Raw genomic sequence first — 24,059 nt, 5'->3', positions numbered from 1 at the left:
TTTCGCCACACATCTCTAATTATGCTACAAAATGTGGATCTGAATATTATTTAACAAAACTTTTAGGAAACATTCGCCGGCTATTTATTGTTTACGATCGCGGTGCTGGTGAGGTAGGCTCTTACCCAATAGGCGACCTGGATTTGGCTGACGTGCTCCATTTCCGCGGATGCATCGTAGTGAACAGGCGAAGGAAGGAAGGCGCAAAAGAGTCCAGTTTTCTTTTAAAAGTTGTATAGCAAATAATTTTTTTTGGCTCCCTATTTTTGTTTTTGTGTTTCTTTTCACACCTTTTACGACGTGCGGTGGATGAAACTCTATTTTAAAATCATTTCATGGTCCCTTTAACCCCACCCTCTTCGCACCCCGTCATAGACGTCCCACCATTTCAGCCCCCTGCCCCCCCCCCCCCCTCCCTCCCTCCCCTTCCCCCCCAAAGAAAATCTTCCTGGCTACGCCACTGGTGTAGACGTCATGCGCCTTCGAGAGGGCCTCAGCCAAGTACGGCATGTATGGTCGCACAATGGACTTCTTCCAAAACCGACGCGCCCCATCGCGGCAAAATACCACGCAGTGCACTCTGGGAACTAGTTGGCCACTCAGTTTCGGTTTCGACTGAGCAGCTTCCTCTCATGCTATCACGCCGCGACTGAACGCGCTGCTCGCGTTTTCGATTATCTGACTTTTCACGAACGTACAATACACTCATTCTCGAGTGATACAAAACCAAGACCGGGGCACTTTCCTTGGTTCCCGAAACACCGGATATTGTGCGTGCGTATGCGAACGTAGCAAGTCGTGGCTTAGTCACCTCACCCCACAAGTGTATCTTTGAGCTCAATGTCAGTAATCCCGTCTAGTACCAGTGAACTACAACTGAAATTTGTTCGTCTGGAGCCTTACACGCATATTGTTTGCCAAACGTCCGCTTCTTGTTACTTCATTGGGCTAAAAGCAAACCGTATCCTCACAGGGTATCAAAGTTGAGGCCAGCGTTTACGCATGAACTTTTAAGGAAACGCAATAAATTCGACCTCACTACTGCACAAAAACTACTATGATGTCTTCCTCGTGTCATCATATATCTTCCACTCAAATTTTATGCTGATAGAAGATTAACTTTTCGCAAACGCTGAGATCGGCTGGCTATGACGGAGGCCCTAACAAGCGTCCCCTACTCCTCGCTAAGCCTTTTTGGACGAGTTTTTACTGACGCCCGAGATCTGTGCCGGGAACGGTGTGTCTGAAATTATCTCGGCATACTCAGGCAGGGAGGAAGCAAACACATAACATATATTATGGCCATTAGCAACCGTCAAATGCGCTTTGAATTCGTTCGAGCACTTGTGCGAAGAATGTCGCACCGTGCGCCGGACGGGCATGAACCCCAATGCAGTGCGCATAGGGGTTCATGGCCGTCTGACGCACTTTCGGTGAACGGTGCGACATTCTTCACACAAGTGCTCGACTTTTGCATTCTGAAAACGGTCTGTATGCGCGAATTTGTCTATATGATTGCAGGATAACTTTATGCGCATACGCGATGTTGAAAATTAGTGGAATGCAAGCGGGTGGGGACTTCACTTCGTGCAGTGCTGTGGGTCAGTACAGATAAGAGATAAGAAGTGTGTTAAAATTGAGCTTTTCAATGGCGCCTCCGAGTTTTACCTCGCATACTCAGGAACATTAAGAAAAACAGTAATTGCAAAAAATAATATTTCGTCTATGGACGCACGAAGCAAACAAACTTCCTGATCAACAACACTAATCTAAAGGCGCGAGCTCGATGTATGCATACTTATTGTTTGCTACAGCTTGTTGATTCGTACACAAGCAAGATCCCCGAGCACCGAGCTTCGCAGCGTCGAGACTCCCAGCACTGGCTCGTCCACATACCTCGATTGGAACGCTAACAGGAAGGCTCAAGTAGAAAAATACAACAAGCATGTGTTAAGATGAGCTATACGTCTTGGGATTATGCTAAAGCTTCGAGGTATGACCATTTAGGTTAGTTTAGAGACCACAAATGACGCTCTCGGAACCAGAAAACAATCTCTTGTCGACGTGTCGATCGAAACCGCAACCATGACACCCTCCTCCCTGTCCAACTAGTTCCCAGAATGCAACGCGCGCCGTGTTGCATGCAGGGCTTTATGGAAGTAGTCTATTGGTTCACAGCGCTGGACTATCCGACATTGTTTGTAGTGTCCACTGCGGTTTGTGTTAGGTGAACCGAATTATAGCTTGCAACTACGCTGATCCATCATGCCAGTTTATATAAAGAATGCAATCAACTTCGTTAGCAGCAAGCTAATTGATGAACTGCAGTTTTATTTTTGTGCAGCTTTAACACGTTCCTTGTCAGCTAACTCGATGGAAGGAAATGGCTGAAAAGAGATTATATCCTCGACAAACAAAGAAAGGGTGAATGCAGAACTCGCCAAGGGTTGTCTTTCGAAAAAAACTTTCTCACTCCACATTTTGCGCAAAAAAGTGAGGTCATTTTTTATTTTATTTTTTTGTTTCACACGGTTGTCGGATGCATTGCACGTGGAAAGTAGAGCCACTAGAAAAGGCTGTGGTTCAGAGTCTCAATCCTTCAGGCATCTTGGTGCTGAAAATCCCAATTGCCAGTTATCCAGTGCTTCATTTTAAATTGCAGGAAACTCTTTTCAGTCCTTCAGAAACATTAAAAAAAAGCTCGCAACAGAGCGAAACTTTATTGCCCAAGCTTCCAGACACCTCATCGAAAACTCGGGAAGACGCTTTTTCTGAACTCCACTAAGCACCGGAATAGCGGCACCCATGAAATAATGGGGAAGGGGTGATGATGACCGGGGATGGGACGGGGATGGGACGGGGATGGGGATTGGGATGGGGATTGGGATGGGGATTGGGATGGGGATTGGGATGGGGATTGGGATGGGATGGGATGGGATGGGGATGGGTATTGGGATGGGATGGGATGGGGGAGAGATGGAATGGGATGCCTCCACTATTGACATGGATTATTTAATAGCTATAGTGCAGTTGGCTCTTAAGCATGGATGTGGCAGGGACCTCTTGAGGACCTGCCAAAAGTGGGTTTTACAATAGGGGGCCCTAACGTTTGGATGCCCCTAAAAAATTGGGGCACCCCAACGCAACAAGGTTGGCGCCGCTTGCCTTTCCCGCTTGCAGCACCATTGCAGCTAACCAACATAATTTTCAAAAAAAATAAAAATAAACGTAAAACATATGCAATGAACAAGTACTTTTTGTTCATAAGTAAATCATAAAATCAAATCAACCCAGCTAAAACAAAAGGTAATCTGAAATCAGTGTAAATATTGTTAGCCATTTTCAGCCACAACAATCCAATCCTAAGCGCTCTAATTTGGTGCTTATTCTCGGATTGTTTTTGGCGTTCCGGGTGCCGTGTTGACCGTCTGTCGCCGAAGACTTGGGCCTTCAGTTATGCGAGCAGCTGCTCTATTTAGACCTGAGCTGGAGCAACTTGGAAGCCTTGGAAGACTTGTTTCTAAACTACAGGTAACGTACCACAGATGCTCGGCCGATCGAATCAAGAAAATACATTCGGAGTCTTGGGGCAGCGAGACGTTGCAGTGTCAACGGTTACCTTGTCTCTTTAAGGCCCGTCCACACTCTTGCAACCGAGTACGACCGAGAGAGACCGAGGCTTGTTAAAACCTCTTAACATTTCTTGGGACGAGAGAACACACTGGCACGCTGGCGCCATCTGTGCGGTGACCCTGGAACTGCATTTCACAAGAACGAAGGTTATGCAGTATTTCCGAGGTCAAATGTGCGTAATACTTATAAGAAAAGCTTGTTTATAACGTTCACAAAAGTTTTCCAAGCCAAAAAAGAAAGGATAATGCTCGAGAGAAATAGAAATGATGCCGGACCGCCAAGTTTACACTGCTACCCAATAGATGGCGCCAGTGTATCCTCTCATTGTAAGCGGTTTTAAGGATCCCAGTTTTAGGAGGTCGCAAGAGTGAACGGGCCTTTAGGCTTGGGAGCTTTCGGTTGCACGTGAAAAGATCCCGAGATGGTCGAAATTAATCTTCAGTCCTCTGCTGGGGCGTGCCACATGCCTGTTGTTGGTTTGGGGAAAGAAAAAAAAAACTAATTTGACTGATTTTTTTGTTAGGCTTAGGAATGGCGAGAATCGGAAGGCACTCTAAAATGGGGCGAGCTCATCGCTCATTCTTTGCGATTTGAGCGAGATAAAGCGAGGCGAAAACGGACTGCACCATTCACTGGCAGTAAATGTGGCTAATACGGCAGCGACCGTGACGAATTTGCTCCAAAGTGAGTGGGAAGGGCGCCGCCATGTTTGCCGTGTAGCCCGGTCCCAAGCAAGTACGGGCCCCACGCTATTTGTCAAATTTTGCGTTAGGGGCGAACACCAACCGAAAACCCAAGGTTAATGCTTGAGGCAAAGGTGTCGCGGACACCAAAAAAGGCTTCGCCGACCCCCATTTGAGAACCACTGCTCTTACAAGTCGTTGAGCATGGCAGGCCCCAAGTGCTGTTTTCTGATAGTGGTACATTACTTCGATATCCTCTCGCAGGTGGGGCTAACAAGTTCTGCTGCGACGATCACTCGGTGAAGGAGCTCAGCGACAACCTGGCACTCATGCGGCTCATGACCGGAAGCTGCCCGTCGTGCTTCTACAACCTGGCGCGGGTCTTTTGCGTCATGACCTGCTCGCCGCACCAGGACACCTTTCAGGAGGTTGGTGACGACGGCGTTTGACGTCCTAAAGAGAGGCACGGAAGCCGCGGTTACACAAATGCGAGACAGTTTTGAACTTCTTCCAAGGGTGTTGCTAACGCTACACCGATATGTTTTCGTGAGTTTTTAAGCGAGGGTGTTGAGACAAAATGCAGCAACTGCCTATACAAGATTCATGCTTTTTCTAAACTAAATTATTTGAGAGGGAAGGTGTCAGACTTGAGGAGTTTGTCCGAGATCGGTCAGGTGTCAATTGTGACGCAATCGATCTTCAGAAAAGCCTGTATTTGTGTGGCAGCGCACTCAGTGTTAAATTGCTCGCAAGCACACTCCCGAAATTTTCAACCTTGAAAAAGTGGTGGTTGAGCACTTGTTAGGTCAAAGAGAAAAAAAAAAGTGCACAGAGGGCACGTCCCGGGGTGGGTTTCACTGCTTTGCACAAGTGCATGTGCATCATGCTTCACTGCTTTGCACCGGAGCGCACGGGTAGAGCTGCTAAGCTATGCATAGCTCGGACAAGTGGCTGATGCGGGGAGAGTATCTCAATGAGCTAGGTGGGCTCAGAACTTCGATATGTCCTCTGCCTATTTTACACACATTTCAAAAGTAGCGGGTGCTTATTGTGGACATGCGTGCCTACCTGGTATTTTACGGAAATGATTGCCCTGGGTGAGGACTGACAGTACAAATAAATCTTTTTTTCTTTTTTAAGTTGTACTACAGTACGCAACCATGCCTGCCTCGTAAAGAAATTTGAGGCCCTCCTTCGTATCGCCAGATGCCAGTAGAAACCAAAAACTTCTGGCCGCTGTCGTAGCTTGAGACACTTGGACCGATCATGTGAGGCACCGAAAGGCTTTCGATTTTTCACGATAATAAAAATACAGCACCGTCAGTTTTTGGAAGTATCTCTGTCTTCACTTGCCCCTTGGCTGAGAACCACTTGAGTCTTCCACTAGAAACCAGAAAGCCTGACCTTAAATCTAGTTTAAGGTCTGCCCCCCCCCCCCCCCCCCCCCCCCCCCTTCCCCAGACTATGTTGTTGCTTGTTTCCAATTTTTTCTCGGACACTGCTTCATTTTCCCAGGATAAAACATGTATGAATTATCCTGGGAAGTCTGCAATCACAAGGAAAGGTAGGCCTCAACCCATAGGCCTGCTTTAGATGAAGATATAAGAAACATTTCTTTGGAATTAACAGGTGCTCCATCATTTCCTATGGTGCATTACTATGTTGCATTACTGCGTTACAAAAGAAAAGTAACGCATTACTGGTAATGCCGTTACTTGTAACACGCTACCGTCAGCACCGGTGTACAACGGGTTGATTGTGCAGGTTGCCGAGAAGCAGCCAGAGCCGGGCAAGGGCCTGGTCACTCTCAACTACTACATGAGCAGTGCGTACGCCAAGGGAACCTTCGACTCCTGCTACGGCCTCCAGTTCGGGGGTGCTTCGGTCACCAAGATCCTGTGCGGGAGCTATGCAGACAACTGCGTCCCCGAGACTCTGCTCATGTCCCTGGGAGCCCACGACAGCCTGCACTCTCCATTCGAGATCGACTTCCAGTTCTCTGGTGAGCCCGCACACTTGTGGAGCGAAAACTGGTTCATGGCTGTTTTAAGGCCCATTTACACAGTCCGTACTTTAACAGGTTTATAGTTTATATGCTTTATGGAATACTTCATTTTATCGAATGTCTCGATACGTGTTGAAATTTCTTACGACAAGGGAATGCACACTGGCGCCACCCGTCGGGTGGCCGTGGAAGACTCGGCGGTCTTGTGTATTTCCCATTTTTTCATTTTTTTTTATTGAAAATTTTTTGTCAGTGTTATGAATAACCATTTCTCGTAGGTCATACGTACATTTGGCCTCACAAATACTGCAAAACCTTTGCTCTAGCGAAATGCGGTTCCATGGTCACCGCAGAGGTGGCACCAGCTTCTTAGCGTGTTCTCTCATCTCGAGAGATTTTAAGAGGGTTCAAGACGTTCGGTTCTAAGGAGTCGCAAGTGTGTGAACGGGCCTTTAAAGCCAGATTGTCTGTCGGCAGTTGTACACTTTAGCCCCATGTTCCAGGGGATAAAAACCAGTCCTTGGATGGCCAAGAATACATGTTTTTCATTTAAGGCCCGTAAAGATATTAGCCGCTGGAGAAATTCGGCCATCTGCATAGAGTTCTTATCTTATACTCTTATTGTTCACGTTCTGCCCATCAGAAAGCACGGCGATAGAGCCTAAGTATGCCCCCGACCTCGCTACACCACCGTCTTCCGCACAATAAAGTCGATCTGCTACGGTGACCAAACATCAATAGATGCGAACGCAGCATCTGAGGCCAGCTACCGCAACACCATCTTTCGAATGCCATCTGCTACCAATGCACAATGCTAGCTTGGACTCTGAGCTAAGCTGCTAAATAGACAGCGCTGCTCGCGGTCGCCCCTCTCTTCGCTTGGGGAACCTTCATCGCCGTGCTTTTCAATCTGAACTTAATGCAGATGGCAGACTTTTAAACGTGAACTTAACGCAAATGGCGGATTTTCTATTTTCTTCAGCGCCTAGTCATTTAGATTCAAAATCTTTATTTTCAAAAATTTTTTTGTTTGAAAGTGAAGAGGGAAGAGAGGAAAAAGTGAAAGCCGCTTACAACTCCATGGAACGCCCAATTAGAGCGCAGCTCTTGAGGAGGAGGAGAGAAGGGTACTGGGGGGGGAGTTCAACTAACCAGGGGGGGGGGGGGGTCACGTGACCTGGAGGTCACGTGACCCACCAATGCCGAAGATGTCATCACTGACGTCACTGATGACGTCATCAGTGATGATGACGATGCGGATGCCGGTGACGTCATCAGTGATGATGACGATGACGATGTGGATGCCAGTGACGTCACTAATGACGTCATCAGTGATGATGACGATGTGGATGCCGGTGACGTCATCAGCGACGATGACGTCATTGGGGGTCACGCGACATCGGCGGGGGTCACATGACTCCCCTGAGGTCACGTGACCCTCCTCGAGGTCACGTGACCCCCCGAGGTCACGTGACCCCCGCCGATGTCGCGTGACCTCCGATGACGTCATCGTCACTGATGACGTCACCGGCATCCACATCGTCATCGTCATCATCACTGATGACGTCACCGGCATCCACATCGCCATCGTCATCATCACTGATGACGTCATTAGTGACGTCACTGATGACGTCACCGGCATCCGCATCATCATCGTCATCATCACTGATGACTTCGCCGGAATCCGCATCGTCATCGTCATCATCACTGATGATGACGATGACGATGCGTGACCCTCCTGAGGTCACGTGACCTCAGGGGAGTCATGTGACTTCGGGGGGTCACGTGACCTCGGGGGGGGGGGGGGGGGGGTCACGTGCCCCCCACGAGGTCACGTGACCCCGGTGGGGGGCTCGCGCGGTGCATTATGGGACATTTCCCATAATGCACCGCGCGGTTACGGCGACACCGCTCAAGCCGGAAACGGGCCCCTAAGAGCTGCGCTCTAAAATGAGGCGTTTACAAATCTGTAATGCGAAATTAGAGCGCAGCTCTTGGGGAAGAGGAGGGCAGGGTACGCAGGGAAGGGTATGCTCCCTCTGTACCCTCTCCTCCACCCCTCCTCCTCCTCCCGTCCTCCTCTGCTCCTTCTTGCCTCCTCTTCCTTTCATCCTCCTCCTTGGTGTCTTTCTCTCCTTGTCCTGCATACCCTCCCATCCTCCTCCATACCCTCCCCTCCTCCCACAGTTTCCCCGCTAGATTTAGCTGAAAAATTTATGCCACGTGACGTTAACAGCAATTAGATTCCTCGCTAAATTTAGCGGCGAATTGAATTGCTGTTGAGGTCACGTGATACCAATTTTCCAGCTAAATCTAGCGGAGAAACTGAATTTGCTCATAGGTGACGTGACACCAAGTCATGCGACGTCATTTTCCCCGCTAAATTTAGTGGGGAAACTGAGCATGGTTCATAGGGGACATGACACCAAGCCGTGCGACGAGATGGCGGTAAGACCGCTTTCGTCAATGATCCGAGATTTGAAAGATAACTGGTCGCATTTTCCCGGGACCTTTGACCTTGTGCGCTGATCAAACTTAATTATAAAATACTTTACTTTTTTCTTTTGGGGGCTTGGCACAAAAAACTTCTGAGTTTATCGGATAAATCCGAAATCACCAAAAGTTTACCGGGGGGGGGGGGGGTGGGGGGGGGTTTCAGTTTTTTGGATTTATCCAAAAATGCGGAACCCTATTGATCCCATACTATGAGCATGTATTGGACGGGCTCTGTCAACATTCGCCATGAACTCTGTTTGGCTCGTATTGAAGACGAGTGCTGCATCAGCGTTGACTCTAATCCAGTCACACGCTTCGTGTCCAGGCAATGGGGACCGCCAATGTTGCTTAAAGGGACACTGACACCCCCCAAAAAATTTTTTTTATTTTTTGCCAGGCGCTTCATTATGGTGTCGGGGGACTACCGAATTAATATTTTGCAACAGAGTAGCGTATTTCTTTAATAAAGCCAAAAGACGCAACTGCTCGAAACCGAAACCGAAACCCGACGGAGGTCGGAGAAGTGGAGAGAAGAGAGTGACTGGCGGAAGTCACGTGGCTACACCCGACCGTGCTTTTTTTTTTTTTTTTTTTTCTCCTCTCCGGTAGCAGACGACACGACATGCGGCGTGCGGGAACTGCTTGTCGTGCCATTCTTTTGCAGTTATGTTTGTTCCGCTCGTTGTTATGTACTCCAAGATGAGTTGTTTTGTACATTGAGGAGTTAGAGATGAGTAGTGAGTGCCCGTGGTGAATTTCCATGATCGGCTCCGAAAAGTATAAACCCAAGATGTTGCGTGAAGAGCTGGCTCACATGTCCTGCATCCGAAAAAAAGTGGCATTGTCGAAAGATCAACGGGATCGGGACCAATGGCTGGCTGCAATTCCTGTAGAACATTTACGGGCACCTCGGAAAGCGGACGCTACTTGATTTATATGCTCCTTGCACTTTGTGGAAAGTGATTACATTGAACAAAAGGTAAGGGCGCAAACGAGCTGGTGGTGGTTAAACATTTCGACAAAAACCCCGAGACTGGGACAAAAAGGGACGGACAAACACAAAGTCTCTTTGTGTTTGTCCGTCCCTTTTTGTCCCAGTCTCGGGGTTTTTGTCGAAATGATTACATTGAGTTCGCAGGTGTCAAAACAGAAATCCCATACCGTTTAATTCAGCGAAGTATCGTCCACAACATTTGTTTGTTTTATTTTTTTTTTTTTTGGTTTGTTTCTTCAGTGATGATTGTAAAAAAAAAGAAAAAGATATGTAAACATCAGAAATTGTTTGCAAAAAAAAAAAAAAAATCACGGGGGATCGAACCCGGACCTTCGGTGTGTGAAGCGGACGTCTTTCCCACTGAGCTACTGGGGCATCTCGTTTCTGGTGGATCTCTTTCCTTAGTAATAATTCAGCTGGTAAACTAAGTTTGAAAGTTTGCTGTCGATTTTTCTTTAGCAAAAGCACTCCCGGGTCGAAGTCGGGAAGCACCACGCTTTGGGGACATTCGCACCTAGTAAAGACATCGTACGCGTGCATATTCAACTCGAAGTAGACACGTCGTGCTTGACGTTTGCGCGAGCGTTGTCTTCAGCCACGAGAAGGGAGCGACGGCTCGGCGACGTCTTCGTGCAAATCGGCTTGGTGGCCGGGCGTGTTGTACGGGATGAATACCAATTCTTTTGATCAGTCCCAAATTTCTCTTTTAACGGTAGACAGAATTCGCCGGTACCGCGAACGACAGTTCTGAAATAGAGGTCCCACGCCCGTCGTCCGCTGCCATCGCTGTCCCCGCGAGTCCCACGATACGCGAAACGACGAACGCACAGAATGCTTCCGGTTGTCTGTGGAACTTTTTTTTTCAATCAACGTATTTGCAGCTTTTTAGAAGCCACAAAAAATGGGTTTCATATTTTTTTCTATTTTTAATATTGAGTGTGTGCCTTCAGTGACCCACGACTTTGATTAAATTTGGTGGTCGCATCGATACCTTAGAAAATGGCCCGTGACCGCGGAAAAGAGAGTGAGCGAGACTCGAACCGGCCAGTTCTTGATCGGCGGTTTTCGGGCGGAAAGAAACCGAATTTCGAGCCGCAAATTCTGTTCTGGGTAGTTGAGCCCTCATATGTCACGTACAACTAACAACCTCGGCGAGCATAAATACCCTGTCAGTGTCCCTTTAATGAACTTCTGAAAAGGGTCTATTATCAGAAAAGAGGAGGTGTTTCTTTCTCCCGGAAATCAAAAGAAAATCGAGGGACCTTTTTTTTTTTTGTATGTTGGTTTTTATCCCATTCACTGCTCAACACACTGAGGGAGGTGTTGCTAGTCCCATGGTGTTGAGCTTTTCTGGGGTTATTTACAGTGACACTCAGTGCACCTGTGCCCATGTTACACATGCAAATTCCCACGGGGGAGCTCTGCTGTGGTGGTGGAGGCAATTGGGAGGGCATGCTCTTCAGATTTAGACTTTTAATGCTTCTTAGAATTTAATACAGAGGATGAGAGCTTACCATCTGTTGGAGGAGCTCTGTACAGCACCTCTGGTTCGAAATCTGAAACAGTCCGAATGTCGCAGCTACATAATGAGGAAAAAACTTGTGCATTGATCCTTTCTCTAGTATTTTTCTGAAAATAAAAACCCGACCGCTAGAACACATCTTTTAAGGAAAAAAAAAACTCAAAGTTCACACACGCATTGTCAATGGTAGAGTGGGATGACACGGGGAAGCTGTGAACTTCATGGGTCAACACTCGTCTGAAAATTTGGTGCCCACCCACTTCAAATACCGGTGCTTGCTACTCAGTAAAATGCTTGCAAGTCTACTGAATGTGGTTACGGGGCATTTTGGTGTTCAGGTTATTCTGAAGATATTTTCTTCATATATCTTTTTCTGGAAAAATCTTAGCCCTTGTTTAGGTCGGAGGCGTAAAGCTAAACTTGTTGCCCATCAGAGCTTGCATTGACATGTCCCTCGAACTGTAGCGTTTCACAGGTACAGTGTAGACCGCATATAACGTATGTCGCGGGAGTCGCGAAAATCCGCACTATAAGCGGTACCGCGCTATAACCAAAACATAAATTTTTCACACCAAATTACATGCCATTAGACAACTTACCTTTGTAAAAGAATTTATTTTATGTTAGATGAAAAATAAAGCTTAGTTTGAGGAAAGTCTTTATTTCATTAGACTAGTACACTTCTCTCTCAAATGTGTCACACATTTTGAAAGAAATGAGCGACTTTTGCCTGGCGCAGCCTTTTAACGGCGTCGCGGGTTGTGGACGAACGTTGCGAGCGTTCAGGATTGCTAACCCTAATCACTTTTCTCCGGGGATGAAAACGCATGAAAATTCGCATCCCTTCTACGGTACGCGCCAGTGATACCTTCAAATTGAGCACAGGCACGAAATGCTCCCAATAAGAAATCCGGGCGATCTTTGAAAACACAAATGCTTAGAAAGCACCACTGTAGTCGAAGTAAACAAACACGACGACACGAGTGTTTCTGCAGTCTTGAGAGTGCTGCCACAACATCGCCGCACGAGTAGGTGGATCTTCCCTTCTAGTACGCGCTGGGTTATCATAGCGACACACAACGAAAATTCACTGTCAAGGATAGCGGTTTTACGCGGAACGATGAGCTTCCTCCACGCCGTCTACGTTAACGATCACAACCAAAAGTATACGGGCGGCTTTGTCACAACCGACGCCATGTTTGCGGATAAAAGCAGCCGGCCCGCGACCAGCATGCACCGCGCGCGAACACTTCTCCTCGACCTGCGATTGGTCTGTCGTTACGGTTGTTTCCAACGCAGCGGAGGGACGCACGCACGTGAACGACGCGTCCATGCATCCCTCCGTCGCTATGGCAACTGAAGCCTCTCTCTTCGCTTCTCCTTGCTTCTTCGAGCAACCTCCTTGCCCCGCGAGTGCCGCTTGCGGCTCGCGCCGTTATCTAGTGTCGCACAGGGAAGTGTGCTCGCTGCGCCGGTCAGTCGGTGCGGTCTGCGGGCTGTTCCAGAAACCGCACTATAACCGGTATTTCCCTTCGCGCGCCTGCATTTTAAGCGGTGTGTAATTACATAGAGTTCTATGGGAGGCGAACCGGTGGTTTAAAAAAGCCGCGTTATACCCGGTCCTGCACTATGAGCGGTTACATTGTAAGTGGTCTATACTGTATTACTCTCTCCGCTCCTGTAGTTCGGTGAGTTTCAGCGTTTCAAATAATTAAAACGCTGGCCTGCTTAAAAAAGGCATAATATTAGTACACCACGCCACATGGATGTAATTGTTATAAAAATGGTCGTCACAATGTGAATATGATTGTTGATGCAGTATTCCGTACACATGTTGCTTGTTTTGTGGGATATATCACTTTGTGGAAATGATTGCCAATTTGTGAAAATGATTGTCACCCCATGAGAGCGATTGTTACCCCATAGAAGCAATTTTTACCGGATGGAAGCAATTGTCACCCGATGGAAATGATATGCACTCCATGGAAATGATATGCACTCCATGGAAATGATATGCACTCCATGGAAATGATATGCACTCCATGGAAATGATATGCACTCCATGGAAATGATATGCACTCCATGGAAATGATATGCACTCCATGGAAATGATATGCACTCCATGGAAATGATAGGCACTCCATGGAAAAATGATTGGCACCCCATGGAAATGATTTTCACCCCATGGAAATGATTGTGGATGCAACATTCTGTAGGTATGTTGCTAGTTTAGTGGGGCATGTCGCTTCATCCGTTTTGTGGGACGTACCACCTCATGGAAATGGTGGTCACAACATGAATACGATTGTGGATACAAAATTCCGTAGATGCGTCGCCGGTTTTCAGACATATCCGCCTGCTACAAGTGAATTTTCCCCTTTTCTGACCATGCAGACGTTCCCGTGGTGTCCAAGAACAAGACGTATGTGCCAATGAATGACACGTTCCGCAAATGTTCCGAACCGGGAGCTCCTGGCAAGGAAGCCTGCAGCTGCTCCTCTTGCTTGGATGCCTGTTCGAAGATCGTCCCGGTCTATCCTCAAGACCCAAAGCCGTGGACGATCTTCAGAGTTGATGGCTTCTACATTGTGGCCGGCATCGTCTTCAGCATCTTCTTGGTGATCGTCCTTGCGGTGGCGGTCAGCGGTTATGTTCTCCGGAGGTTCAAAGACGAGGCCAACCTGAGTGAGTGGTCAGAGCTTTTCTTTCAGTGACAGCGCTCGAGAGGTAGGCATTCTGGCTTCTGCTCACGTTGGAAATTAAGTACAGTTTTTTGCACTCTACAAGTCTCACCCCCACATCATATTTAACAATTAAGTAGTGTAGTCATTATTTGCTTGTTTCACTTTTTTTGTCCCTTGCTATTGGAGCTTATTTACCAAATTTGGCCCTTGTGCCACTAAAACTTAATTTACCAATGACCCCTGGAATCCCGGATTCCTTGTAGCATGCCGAAATGCTGACCTTTCCTCGAGCAGATTGTTTAATTTGCACGCTTCTCTTCCCCATCATTACTGCAGGAGACTAGCCCAACCCGCCCACCAATCGCGAGCATTTGTGCATGAGGAGCATTACCCGCTTCATTTCTAAGAGCAAATGCACAACAGAACCTCTCTTCCTGAGCTATTAGTTTGCGCTAACTTCCTTAGAATGCTCAGTGATGAAAGTGCTGCGCCAATTGCGCCAAATTGCGCCAAGGACGCAATCCTGCTACATGTAGTGCCGAATTTTCATTTTACCGAAGAATTGCGCCATGCCTGCGCCGAGATGAGATGTAGCAATAAAAAATAAAAATTGAAGTCTTGTCAGAGCGCGTGGCGGTACCGCGGTATTTTCCGCGCCGCAACTGTTATGGAAACTGAAACCGCGAGGGCGCATTATCATCATCATCATTGAAAGGAACAACTTTAGCAACATCTGGGACCAAAGCCGCAGAGGCTCATCCCACTGAGCAGCCTATTTAAAAAAAGAAGAAAAAAAAAAAAAAGAAAGCTGAGCTTGTGGATGTTTTGAATGTTGGCCCGCCCTGTTCCCGTGCGCTAGCTAGCAGCGAAGTCAAAGCTAGCGCGAGCCCAATGCTCTGTGCATTCCTGACTCGCGCATGGGCTCGTGCTGTGTGGGCGCCGTTACGGGCTCCATGTGCGCGCTTGTAGCTTCGGCTGCGCTCGCACCGAAGCTGAAAAGAACTATAGTTGAGTTGCACCAAACTGTGGATGTAGTGCTGGCAAAGCCTCACTGTCCTTTTCGGAGCACGAAGCACTGCGCGACTGCGGTGTCTGCTCCGCGGGTGTCGCTTCTCTGCAGCGCGTCGGTGCATGCCAAGGAGCGCACTCAACGGGTTAACTCACCGTGATCCGATCGTGACTTCGCCAGCATATCGAAAATGAATCGGAATTTTTGAAGCGAATATCAGATACCGCAATATTTGAAGCTGCTGTCCGAAAGACAACTCTAATCTGAACTAAAATATTCCACAACAGTGAGGGTCGTTACATGCTGCTACAGATACCTTAAAAGAAGTGCAGGCTGATAAAACTAAATATCCTGTAACATCAGAATTCAGTGTGACATATTTAATTGTATTTTTTTATCTGACGAGCAGATGAACTTTATTAAAAAAAAGTTTATTTTTTTTTTTTGTGTTTACTTTGTTGAATTTTATATATCCTGTTTTAAAAAGGCGACAGGTGCTGTGTTCCAATAGTAGAGATGGGCTTTATATAGCAATGCAGCATTATTTCATTTTCAAGTAATATGCCAACATATGCCGGCCCCTGCTCCAAAAGGGCCACTACCTGCTCCAAAACAACAATTTGCCTACTACAAGGCCTGCTCCAAAAGGTCAAATGGCACTTCCATCACTGAATGCTGAACAGAGTATGGCCAGACTATAAATTTCGGTAGAAGTTCGAGGGTTGACGTTAGTTGAAATAGGTACCGCACTTTAAAAAATGTCAAAGTTCACTTTTTTTTTTTTCAGAACATTGAGACAGCCAGTTACGGCTAACGATAGGGTTCCAACAAATGACAAAGCTCGGGATACGATTGGACATGAAAAATGCGGCGTGCATGGGGTCAATGACCTAGTGAAACATAATGTTCATTGTCCCTATGCACATCACATTTTTCAGAGCTAACAAGCAGGACAGGGTCCTCCCACAAAGCCTTTCCCTTCAGTAGAGGAAACGCTGGAGAGATGAGTGGACAGAAGGGAACCAGCAATCATGGCAAGCGGAGAGCTTTGTGGCAGTGCATTGTGCCGCCTCTCAAGACAGCCACCTATGGCCACAGTGGAACAGTGGCCATAGTTGGCTGTCCTGTTTGTTTTGCAGTGAAGTGAAATCCCACTTTTTTTTGGTACAGAATTGCATGCTTGCTAGAGCCAACTTTGATTCAGCTTTGAAAAGTGAAGCCGGCCACGATTGAAGAGAGTTGGCCTAGTTGGCCGGCTGCCAAACGCCTGCGCCGCATCTCCGCCGGCCACACAATGCACTTGTAAAGGAATAATACAAAAAAAAAAAGAAGCTTAAAACAAAATCAAAAGCTTGGTTAGTTAAAAAATATAAAAACAAAAGGCAAAAAAAAAGTGACAATGTTGACACAGTGCTTTGTACCTGGATGGCTGGAATTGTAATTAGCATCCGCTGCATATTTCTGCACCGGTCTGATCAATAAATCTAATACAAGTGTAAAATTTACATGGGTCTTGTTGCAGGTAATAAAACCTGTTTCGGTTTCTGCTGTGCAGGTTCAACGAACTCTGACGAAGATCTCCTCAAGGCCGACGATGAGATGGGTGGCGGTGGCATCCTCCAGACGGCCTTGGTGGTAGGGTTTGGGCGCTGGGGCGGCTTCTGTGCTCGCCACCCGCTGCCCGTGCTCGCCGCGTCGGCCGCTGTCGTGGTGATCTGCTGCTCCGGTCTGGCGTTCTTAACCATCCTCACTGATCCTGTGAAGCTCTGGTCGGCGCCGGGAAGCCAGGCACGCGTCGAACGCAATCTCTTCAACAAGGAGTTTGGGTGAGCACTCGGCGTGGACGTGCACAATTTGTGGGTGGGATAACCCTCTTGCCTCGGCGTAGCGATTAGTAGGTTTTATGGTAATTCTGGGGGATTGCTGGCAAACTCGTAGCATGTGGAGTGAAAGCTCGCGTTGCAGAACCCAGGGGTCTGGGTTCAGCATCTATCTCTGTTTGTTTTGATCCGGGTGAGCACCGTACTGGCCTCCAGTTGTGTATCGCTACTGCGTGATGCACAGTAAAGACCCCAGGCAAGCGGTTATGGCTAAATTCTGTCATCTACAGCTAAGACGCCAGACGCCCATTGGGGCTGACCAACTTCCGCTGCTTAACCAAGCACGTATCACTAATTATGGTAACTCGTAGCGGGCATCTTGCCTATAGCTCTGCAAAATTCACTTTGTAGGGGTGCGTGCTCCTGAAAGTGTCACGATTTGGGAACGCAGACAATGCAGTAGAGTGTTGGCAGTTGTGTAAAGTTGCTGGGTGAATTGTAAACAAGAATGCTCTAATTCAGTTTTATCCTGCATAGCTGCCTAAAGCTGAATTCTCGTTTGGGTGTTTTATATTGCTGGAGACTTTACTCAATCTTGAGTGTATGCTTAAACATTGCATCATCATTTGTGTCTTTTTCGACACGTGTGCTACCCATGCCTGACCTGATGTGAACACCCCATATAGCCTAAGAACCGATTGTTTGCTCCCTTTCTGCTTTTTCGTTCTTAAATAGCCTAGTTTTTTCTTACGACGTGGCTCCTATTCTGACTGTGTGTACTAATTTTTTTTGCCAAGTTCCTTCAAAATAGTCAGCATTGGATCATGCAAGTTACCACCTCTGAGGCACACCCCCTTTTATTTGCAGGCCATTCTACCGCATAGAGCAGGTGATTGTGACGCGGAACGACGGCGAACCCTTCAATTATCTGGTGAAGAAGATCGGCTTCAACCGGACTGTCACGTTCGGCAGTGTGTTTGAAAAGCACTTCTTTCATGAGGTGAGCTGGAAAATCGCCAGTTTAAAGGGACCATGAAACGATTTTGGACTCTAATTTTACTAACTACAAATTCTTCAGTGGGTGCAAAAGAAGGCGAGCACAGAAGGATAGCAAGGCAAAAACATAATTTTCGTATGCAGTTTCGAGAATGAGAGCAGGCTGTTTCTTACCTTTTCTTCTTTGGAACCTCTCTGCACTTCCACTGTGATGGTGTCTGCAGTGCCAGAACACGTCTGCCAAATCCAGCTTGTATATTGGATATGGGCACTGCATTGTTCGGATGACAAGTTCGATGATCCGTAAAAAGCGTGGTGGAAACCGCTCATTCCACGCACATCACGGAACTTTTGGTTTAAGAATGTGAGTGATTGGATTTTTTTAACCAGCACTGTCGAAGTTGACAGTCTGACGTTACTCTTGTTTCCGTCGACAAAAGTCCAACTGAAAAGCGTAGGGAGCGTCTGGCAGGTTGAAGAATGTCGACCACGTCGGCAAGAAGCCGGGAGGGCCGTAGCTGTAGCTGAACTATGCAAGGAGTACGGACGGCTGACATGACCCTTTCACGGCTGGAGATTTACTGGTTTTGGCGAAATGCTGTATCAAGAATGCATGATTTCTCATTTTACAGGAGAGTTGAGGAGGAAACCGAACTTGGGTTTTTGTCCTTTCAATTTTTCTGAAAAAGGTCAAAGGACTGAAACCAAAACGGGTTCCTGTTTTAGTTCTATGAACATTCCATTTTATGCTTCCTTTAAGTACAGCTGACCATGCATTGATGCCGGGCTATGTGCAAAAACGCTAATACCTTCTTTTCGGCTGTGTGTAAGTAAGCTCGTAAGCTTCGGAGCTGCTTTATTGTGAAAAAATGTAGAATTGGGGACGTTCTCCTCAGCTGTCACTGAGGGTAACCAGGGAGTTCCTCAAGATCGTGAAGTTTAAAAACTCCTACTCGCGGTCAATTCTGCCAAAAGCAGCATTCCAAGTTTCATGGGGTCGAATGTTTTACAGCTTGCTCTTTCTCTCAAAAACTAAAATTGTCTCAGTCATGCCTAAAAACAATTAGATGAGTATAAGTGATCTGTCTGTAACATGCTGCATTGTTTTTGGGTGTTTCAGGTGGCTGCTCTGCAGGAGTCCCTGCTGCAACTCACCGCGGAACACGACGGCCGCAGCGTGACGCTGAAGGACATCTGCAACTCGCCGATGGACAATGGAGAGTGTCTGATCATGTCCCCGATCAACTATTTTCAGAACAATGCGTCTCTGCTGGATCTAGAAGACCAGGGCAGAACGTACCTTGAGCATCTCGACTTCTGCCTAAGGTGATCTCGATTACTAGTACTCGATAAGTCCTAAAGCTAACCAAACTCATTGCTATTTTGATTTCACTAAATGTTAGTGCATGACTTCTCAAGCTGGGTTTCTAAAGTACCCCCAGGGGCTCCCCAAACTAACCCCATGGGTTCTCCAAAATATCCCCGTGGCTGCTCCAAAGTAACTCCATCGTTTCTCCAAAGTGCCCTCAGGGTTTCTCCAATGCACCCTCAGCATTTCTTCAAAGTGCAGTCTGTTCCTTCAAAATACCCTAAGGGTTTCCCTAAAATACCCTCTGGGATTTCCTGAGCTCCTGAATATTGTCAGTCATCCCTGCCCCTAAGTAAAGTGTTCTTCCAGCTGAAGCACTGTTTTGAAAGATCAGTCCTTCATTGATGCATACTTTGCCAAAAACTTCAGAGCATCTGCACCATTGTTTACAAAGTCTGTAGGCTTGTGGACTGCTTTTACGTAATTACTCGAAACCCGGAGGGGTTTCTCGGCTATCAATCGGGAGATAAGAATTCCTTGAGATTGAATGAGAACCTCTGCGTTTGATAACAGCGTTATCGCTTAATTAATACTATGTTTTCGTTCATCGCGGCGGGTTAGCCCTGTTAAGTGTTTCTCACCAAGCGCCTATGTGTGTGCTGTGGGAAAGCACTGCCCACAGAGCTCGCGGTCATTGCTTTTCCGCAATATTACTTCTGCTCAGGGAGAAGCGCACTGAATGGGACTAATCCACTGCGATTATGCAAGCAGAACTGTTCTGACAACCTGCTTTCATTATTCGTGCTTGTTTTTTAGGGGCGAAGCTCCTTAGGGTCTAGCCTTGTCCGTTTGGCGTCCGCGCTCACGTCGATCTTGCTCGTGAGCTCACATGCTCACGTGCTCGTGTAGAAAAAAAAAAAGAATGATGGAAAAAAAAAGAAAAAGATGTTTGCACAGTCAACAGGATTCGAACCTGTGCGGGGAGACCCCAATGGATTTCTAGTCCATCGCCTTAACCACTTGGCCAAGACTGTGGGACAAGTAGGGGGCTCTGAGATGTGGTAGTTACTCAAGAGCTGGGGATGTCATGGATGAAACGTTGCATGTAGCCACTCAACCTCTATACAGGAGAGGGTGCTGCGGTCAAATTCCTATATAATCGCGTTGAACATTGCACGCGTTGGCTCAACGTTTATAGACGAGAGGGCGCTGCGGCCAAATGCTCAAATGCGTATATAACCACGTTCCATACCGCACATCCTTTTTCTGACGTGGATGAAAACGAACGAAAGGCTCGGCATGCTACGGCTGAGCGTCTGTGCAGACAAGCACCACCAGAGCTTCGCCCCAATCAACATTTCATTTAATTTCATTTCATTTATTTATGGTATCGTGCACTACGGGGAGATGCGGTCATTTTTTATTTTTCTGGGGTGTTTAAATTTGAGATTAAAGACAGAATACTTGCATATAGCAAGCAGACTTATAAATTCCCTCGAGTAGGACAGCTGAGCATTTCTTCAGGTTTATTTGTATGTCAAATAGGCACCTCGTCTCTTTCTGGAGTTTGAAATAATGACAGTCCACTGTAGTAAGTTTTATGTTCACAGTATCTGTAGCATGCTCCCAATACATCAGCATCTTGAATACCTGTACCAATATCATGGACACACTGCAACCTTTCTTCACTATAACTATGTACCTCTATCACTCCTACTACAGTCGAACCCGTTTATAACGAACTCCATCGGACACTCATCTTAGTTCGATATATCAAGTAGTTCGTTATAGCAAATATCGCTATTTCGTGAGGACAGCAAAAGCGAGAGAGATGAAAGGAAATCGCGCGGAATAGCGGCGAAGGCTGCCGAGCGTAGCGAGCCTCACGCCGGCGCTCAGAGCCGTGTTATCGCGAGGCAGCTTTCATGATGGAACATATGTATTCATATTTCTATCAATAAATTTCAGTGCGGTTTCGTCGGTATTATAAATATCGCAGGGCCTGTACTGCTCCGCAATTGCTGGCCAGTTTTCGGCGATCCACTTCTTGACGCTTTCATTGTCGACTGCTCGACTCTCGCCGGCGACAACTTTGTCGACGATGTCGTAACGTTCCTTGAACCGTTGAAGCCATCCGGATCCGCCACTAAAATCTTGAACGTCGAGCAAAAAGGCAGTCTTTTGCTTTCTGCTGTAACATGGGGCCCGAAACTGGAAGGTTTCGAGCGCGAATATCCAAAAACCCCGCGTACAGCGCCTTTTCCACTCTGTCAAAGGCAGGCGCCCAAATGCGCTTTCCGTCGGCGTTCGGTCGATCTCGGGCCTTTTGCAGGATCGCTGGCTTGTTTTTCAGTATCGTACTCAGCGTGCTTCTGGCGATCTTGAAGGATGCGGCGACTCCTGACTTCTTCTCGCCGCGTTCAACGTGCCGGATTATTTCCACCTTGGTAGAGAACGGTAGCAATGAACGCACCTTGGTCGCCATCTCTTGCGGGAACAGGAAGGACACAAAGAACAACGAGCCTCCTCGGCAAAACGCTAGGAACAAGAGAGCCATGTCCGGCCTGGTACGGCTGCAGGATGATGTCGTCAGAACGTCATTGCACGCTTGCTCTATTATTGGCCAGCGCGCTTCCGCGGGGGCCGGTTGCGGGCGTTCGCAGTCGGTGTTGTGACTCATCTTCTCAAGGGTCATCGTGTTTTTCTTGGTTTTCTCTTGTCCTCTGTCGCTTCGTGCATGGCAGGGAAGCCAGCGCGCTTCCGCTGGGGTCGGTTGCGGGCGTTCGCAGTCGGTTTTGTGACTCATCTTTTCAAGGGCCATCGTGTTTTTCTTGGTTTTCTCTTGTCCTCTGTCGCTCTGTGCATTGCAGGGAAGCCCGCGCGTCTCCACGGGGGCGGTAGCGGGCGCTCGCAGTTCGATATATCCGATGTGTGGTTCGTTATAGAAAGTATATTTCTCATGAATATTGATCTTAAAATTTCGTGTGTTCGATATAGACCATAATTCGTTCTAACCGGGTTCGTTATAAACGGGTTCGACTGTATAGAAAACTACAGCCGTAGCCGAATAATTTGATTTTGCGAGCAGTCTTTTTGTCAGGGCAAAAATGTCCCGATTAAGGGACTTATCTGTAATATAAATTTTAGTTCAGTTAGCTCTGCCCAAGTTCTTTTTAAGTTTCTTAATTTAAAAATTTTACATAATTTAGCGCAGTGTACAGTAACATTTGTGGCATGCGATCACGCGTTACTTTTAGGAATTTACGGTATCTAAAGAGGGCCCGATGACTAAATGAATTCATCAGAGACCACAATATCCATGCCATGCCTGGTTGAAATTTAGGTGCATTTTTTGTTATACACAGTGGCCCCCTTTCTGTGGAAGACAAGACGTTTGCGAACCTGTCCTGCCTCGGGGCATACGGTGGACCAGTGTTTCCCTTCGTCGCGCTCGGAGGCGTTCACGACGGCAATTACGCCAACTCTTCCGCTCTCGTCATCACCCTGATGGTGAACAACAACGTCGACCCGTCGCTCGTGGCGCCTGCCATCGCATGGGAACGTTTGTGAGTTTGATTGGCTTTGACTGACCAGCTCTGCTTTTACCCTTGTTGGCTCTATGCTTTCTTCCAGGTTTAGAAAAGCAGGGCAAACGTCTCTCTTAAAAAACACATGCAAAGAAAAAAATTTTTTTTTAAAACTGCCTGTTGTAAAATATTAGGCAAGCGGCCCACTCAAACTTTGCAGATGATCGCAAAAAAATGGGGGATGGATGCTTGTCCGATCATCAATTTTACATATAAATGTACTCTGCATATTTTCTGAGATCTCACAAATTAGGTAATGGGCGCTTAGTGTGGAATGGGCGGATGGGCGGTATTCTACGGTAGGTGGAAAAAGAATTTCATAGAACAAATTTATAATGAAAGAAAAAAAAAAAATTGAAAACTATATTTACGGCGCGAAATGAATTCATAGTTGTTGCCCGCAGGTGCCCGCAGAAAAGTGGCCTCTGTCACGTGGTGCTTGCAGTGTTTCGGAGGCGTCGTATGGGCTCTACTTTTTAAAAACAAAGATTAATAAGAAACTTTTAGAGCCCAAAGGATGCACCTGAAAGAGTGCAAGCACCACGTGATAGACCTGTGCGCCGGTCAGAAATTGACGGTGGCGGCACGCCGGAGTGTTCATTACCGGCGGCGGCAAGAAGCTCGTCCGACCGGCGGCGTACCACATTCGGCGTGCGGCGGCTGCGTGACTTCGCGGCGGTGGTGCCGCGCGGCGCACAGGTCTACCACGTGACCAGTGGCGGTTCCTGCGGACGCCAACTACAAAGTCACTTCTCGCCGTAAATGTAGCTCTAAAAATTTTTTCTCTTCAATCGAAATTGTATTATGCCGTTCTTTTTACATCTAAGCTGTTTAAAAAGACTTTTTCTTTTGCCATGTGTCTTTTAAAGCACTGGACTTTTAATTATTGGTGGTTTTCTTGGACAGAGTGGAGGGCTCTTAAGCTTGTCCCGCTTTTCTTAATCTGCAACGGACTATGGAGCATTGTGCAATTGGGTTTGGAACTTGTTTTTTCTTCCAGGTTCATAGAAACTTTGAAGAACTTCTCGCACCCCAACATGAGTGTGTCCTTCCTTTCGGAGGTGAGTGAGGTGGACTCACTGCTGCGGTAAAAAATGTGAACTCTGGTGTCGGTGCAAGCTCAGTTATTATGCTTTAAAAAAAAATGAAAATGAAAATTTATTAAACAACCTAAAAAGGTTTTATATATTACAAAAAAAATTTGCAAAAGAAAGTACATTTACAGTGTTAGTTGTTTTAGTTTACAACTTTCATTTATGTGCGCCAAAGTGGGCACATAACGTTGCCACACGTACACGCCAAGGGCAGCGTTCTAGTTGGC

The 24,059-nt window shown here is 47.0% G+C and overlaps 1 protein-coding gene across 1 annotated transcript in view; it reads left to right on the top strand.

Moving 5' to 3' along the window:
* LOC8035180 (NPC intracellular cholesterol transporter 1) overlaps positions 1-24,059 on the top strand; it is a 74,379-nt gene that overhangs the window by 11,129 nt on the left and 39,191 nt on the right. Inside the window, exons 3-10 of the mRNA XM_029988269.3 lie at positions 4,581-4,744; positions 6,081-6,318; positions 13,728-14,018; positions 16,582-16,852; positions 17,714-17,846; positions 18,963-19,168; positions 22,517-22,717; positions 23,739-23,799. Coding sequence (XP_029844129.2) covers positions 4,581-4,744; positions 6,081-6,318; positions 13,728-14,018; positions 16,582-16,852; positions 17,714-17,846; positions 18,963-19,168; positions 22,517-22,717; positions 23,739-23,799 — 1,565 coding nt within the window. The remainder of the gene's footprint in view (positions 1-4,580; positions 4,745-6,080; positions 6,319-13,727; positions 14,019-16,581; positions 16,853-17,713; positions 17,847-18,962; positions 19,169-22,516; positions 22,718-23,738; positions 23,800-24,059) is intronic.

The sequence above is a fragment of the Ixodes scapularis genome, unplaced genomic scaffold (assembly GCF_016920785.2).
Source record: "Ixodes scapularis isolate PalLabHiFi unplaced genomic scaffold, ASM1692078v2 PGA_scaffold49__6_contigs__length_1374808, whole genome shotgun sequence".
NCBI classification, from domain to species: Eukaryota; Metazoa; Arthropoda; class Arachnida; order Ixodida; family Ixodidae; genus Ixodes; species Ixodes scapularis.
Note: the sequence above shows the minus strand (reverse complement) of the source record. Positions and strands in the feature narration are given on the sequence as shown.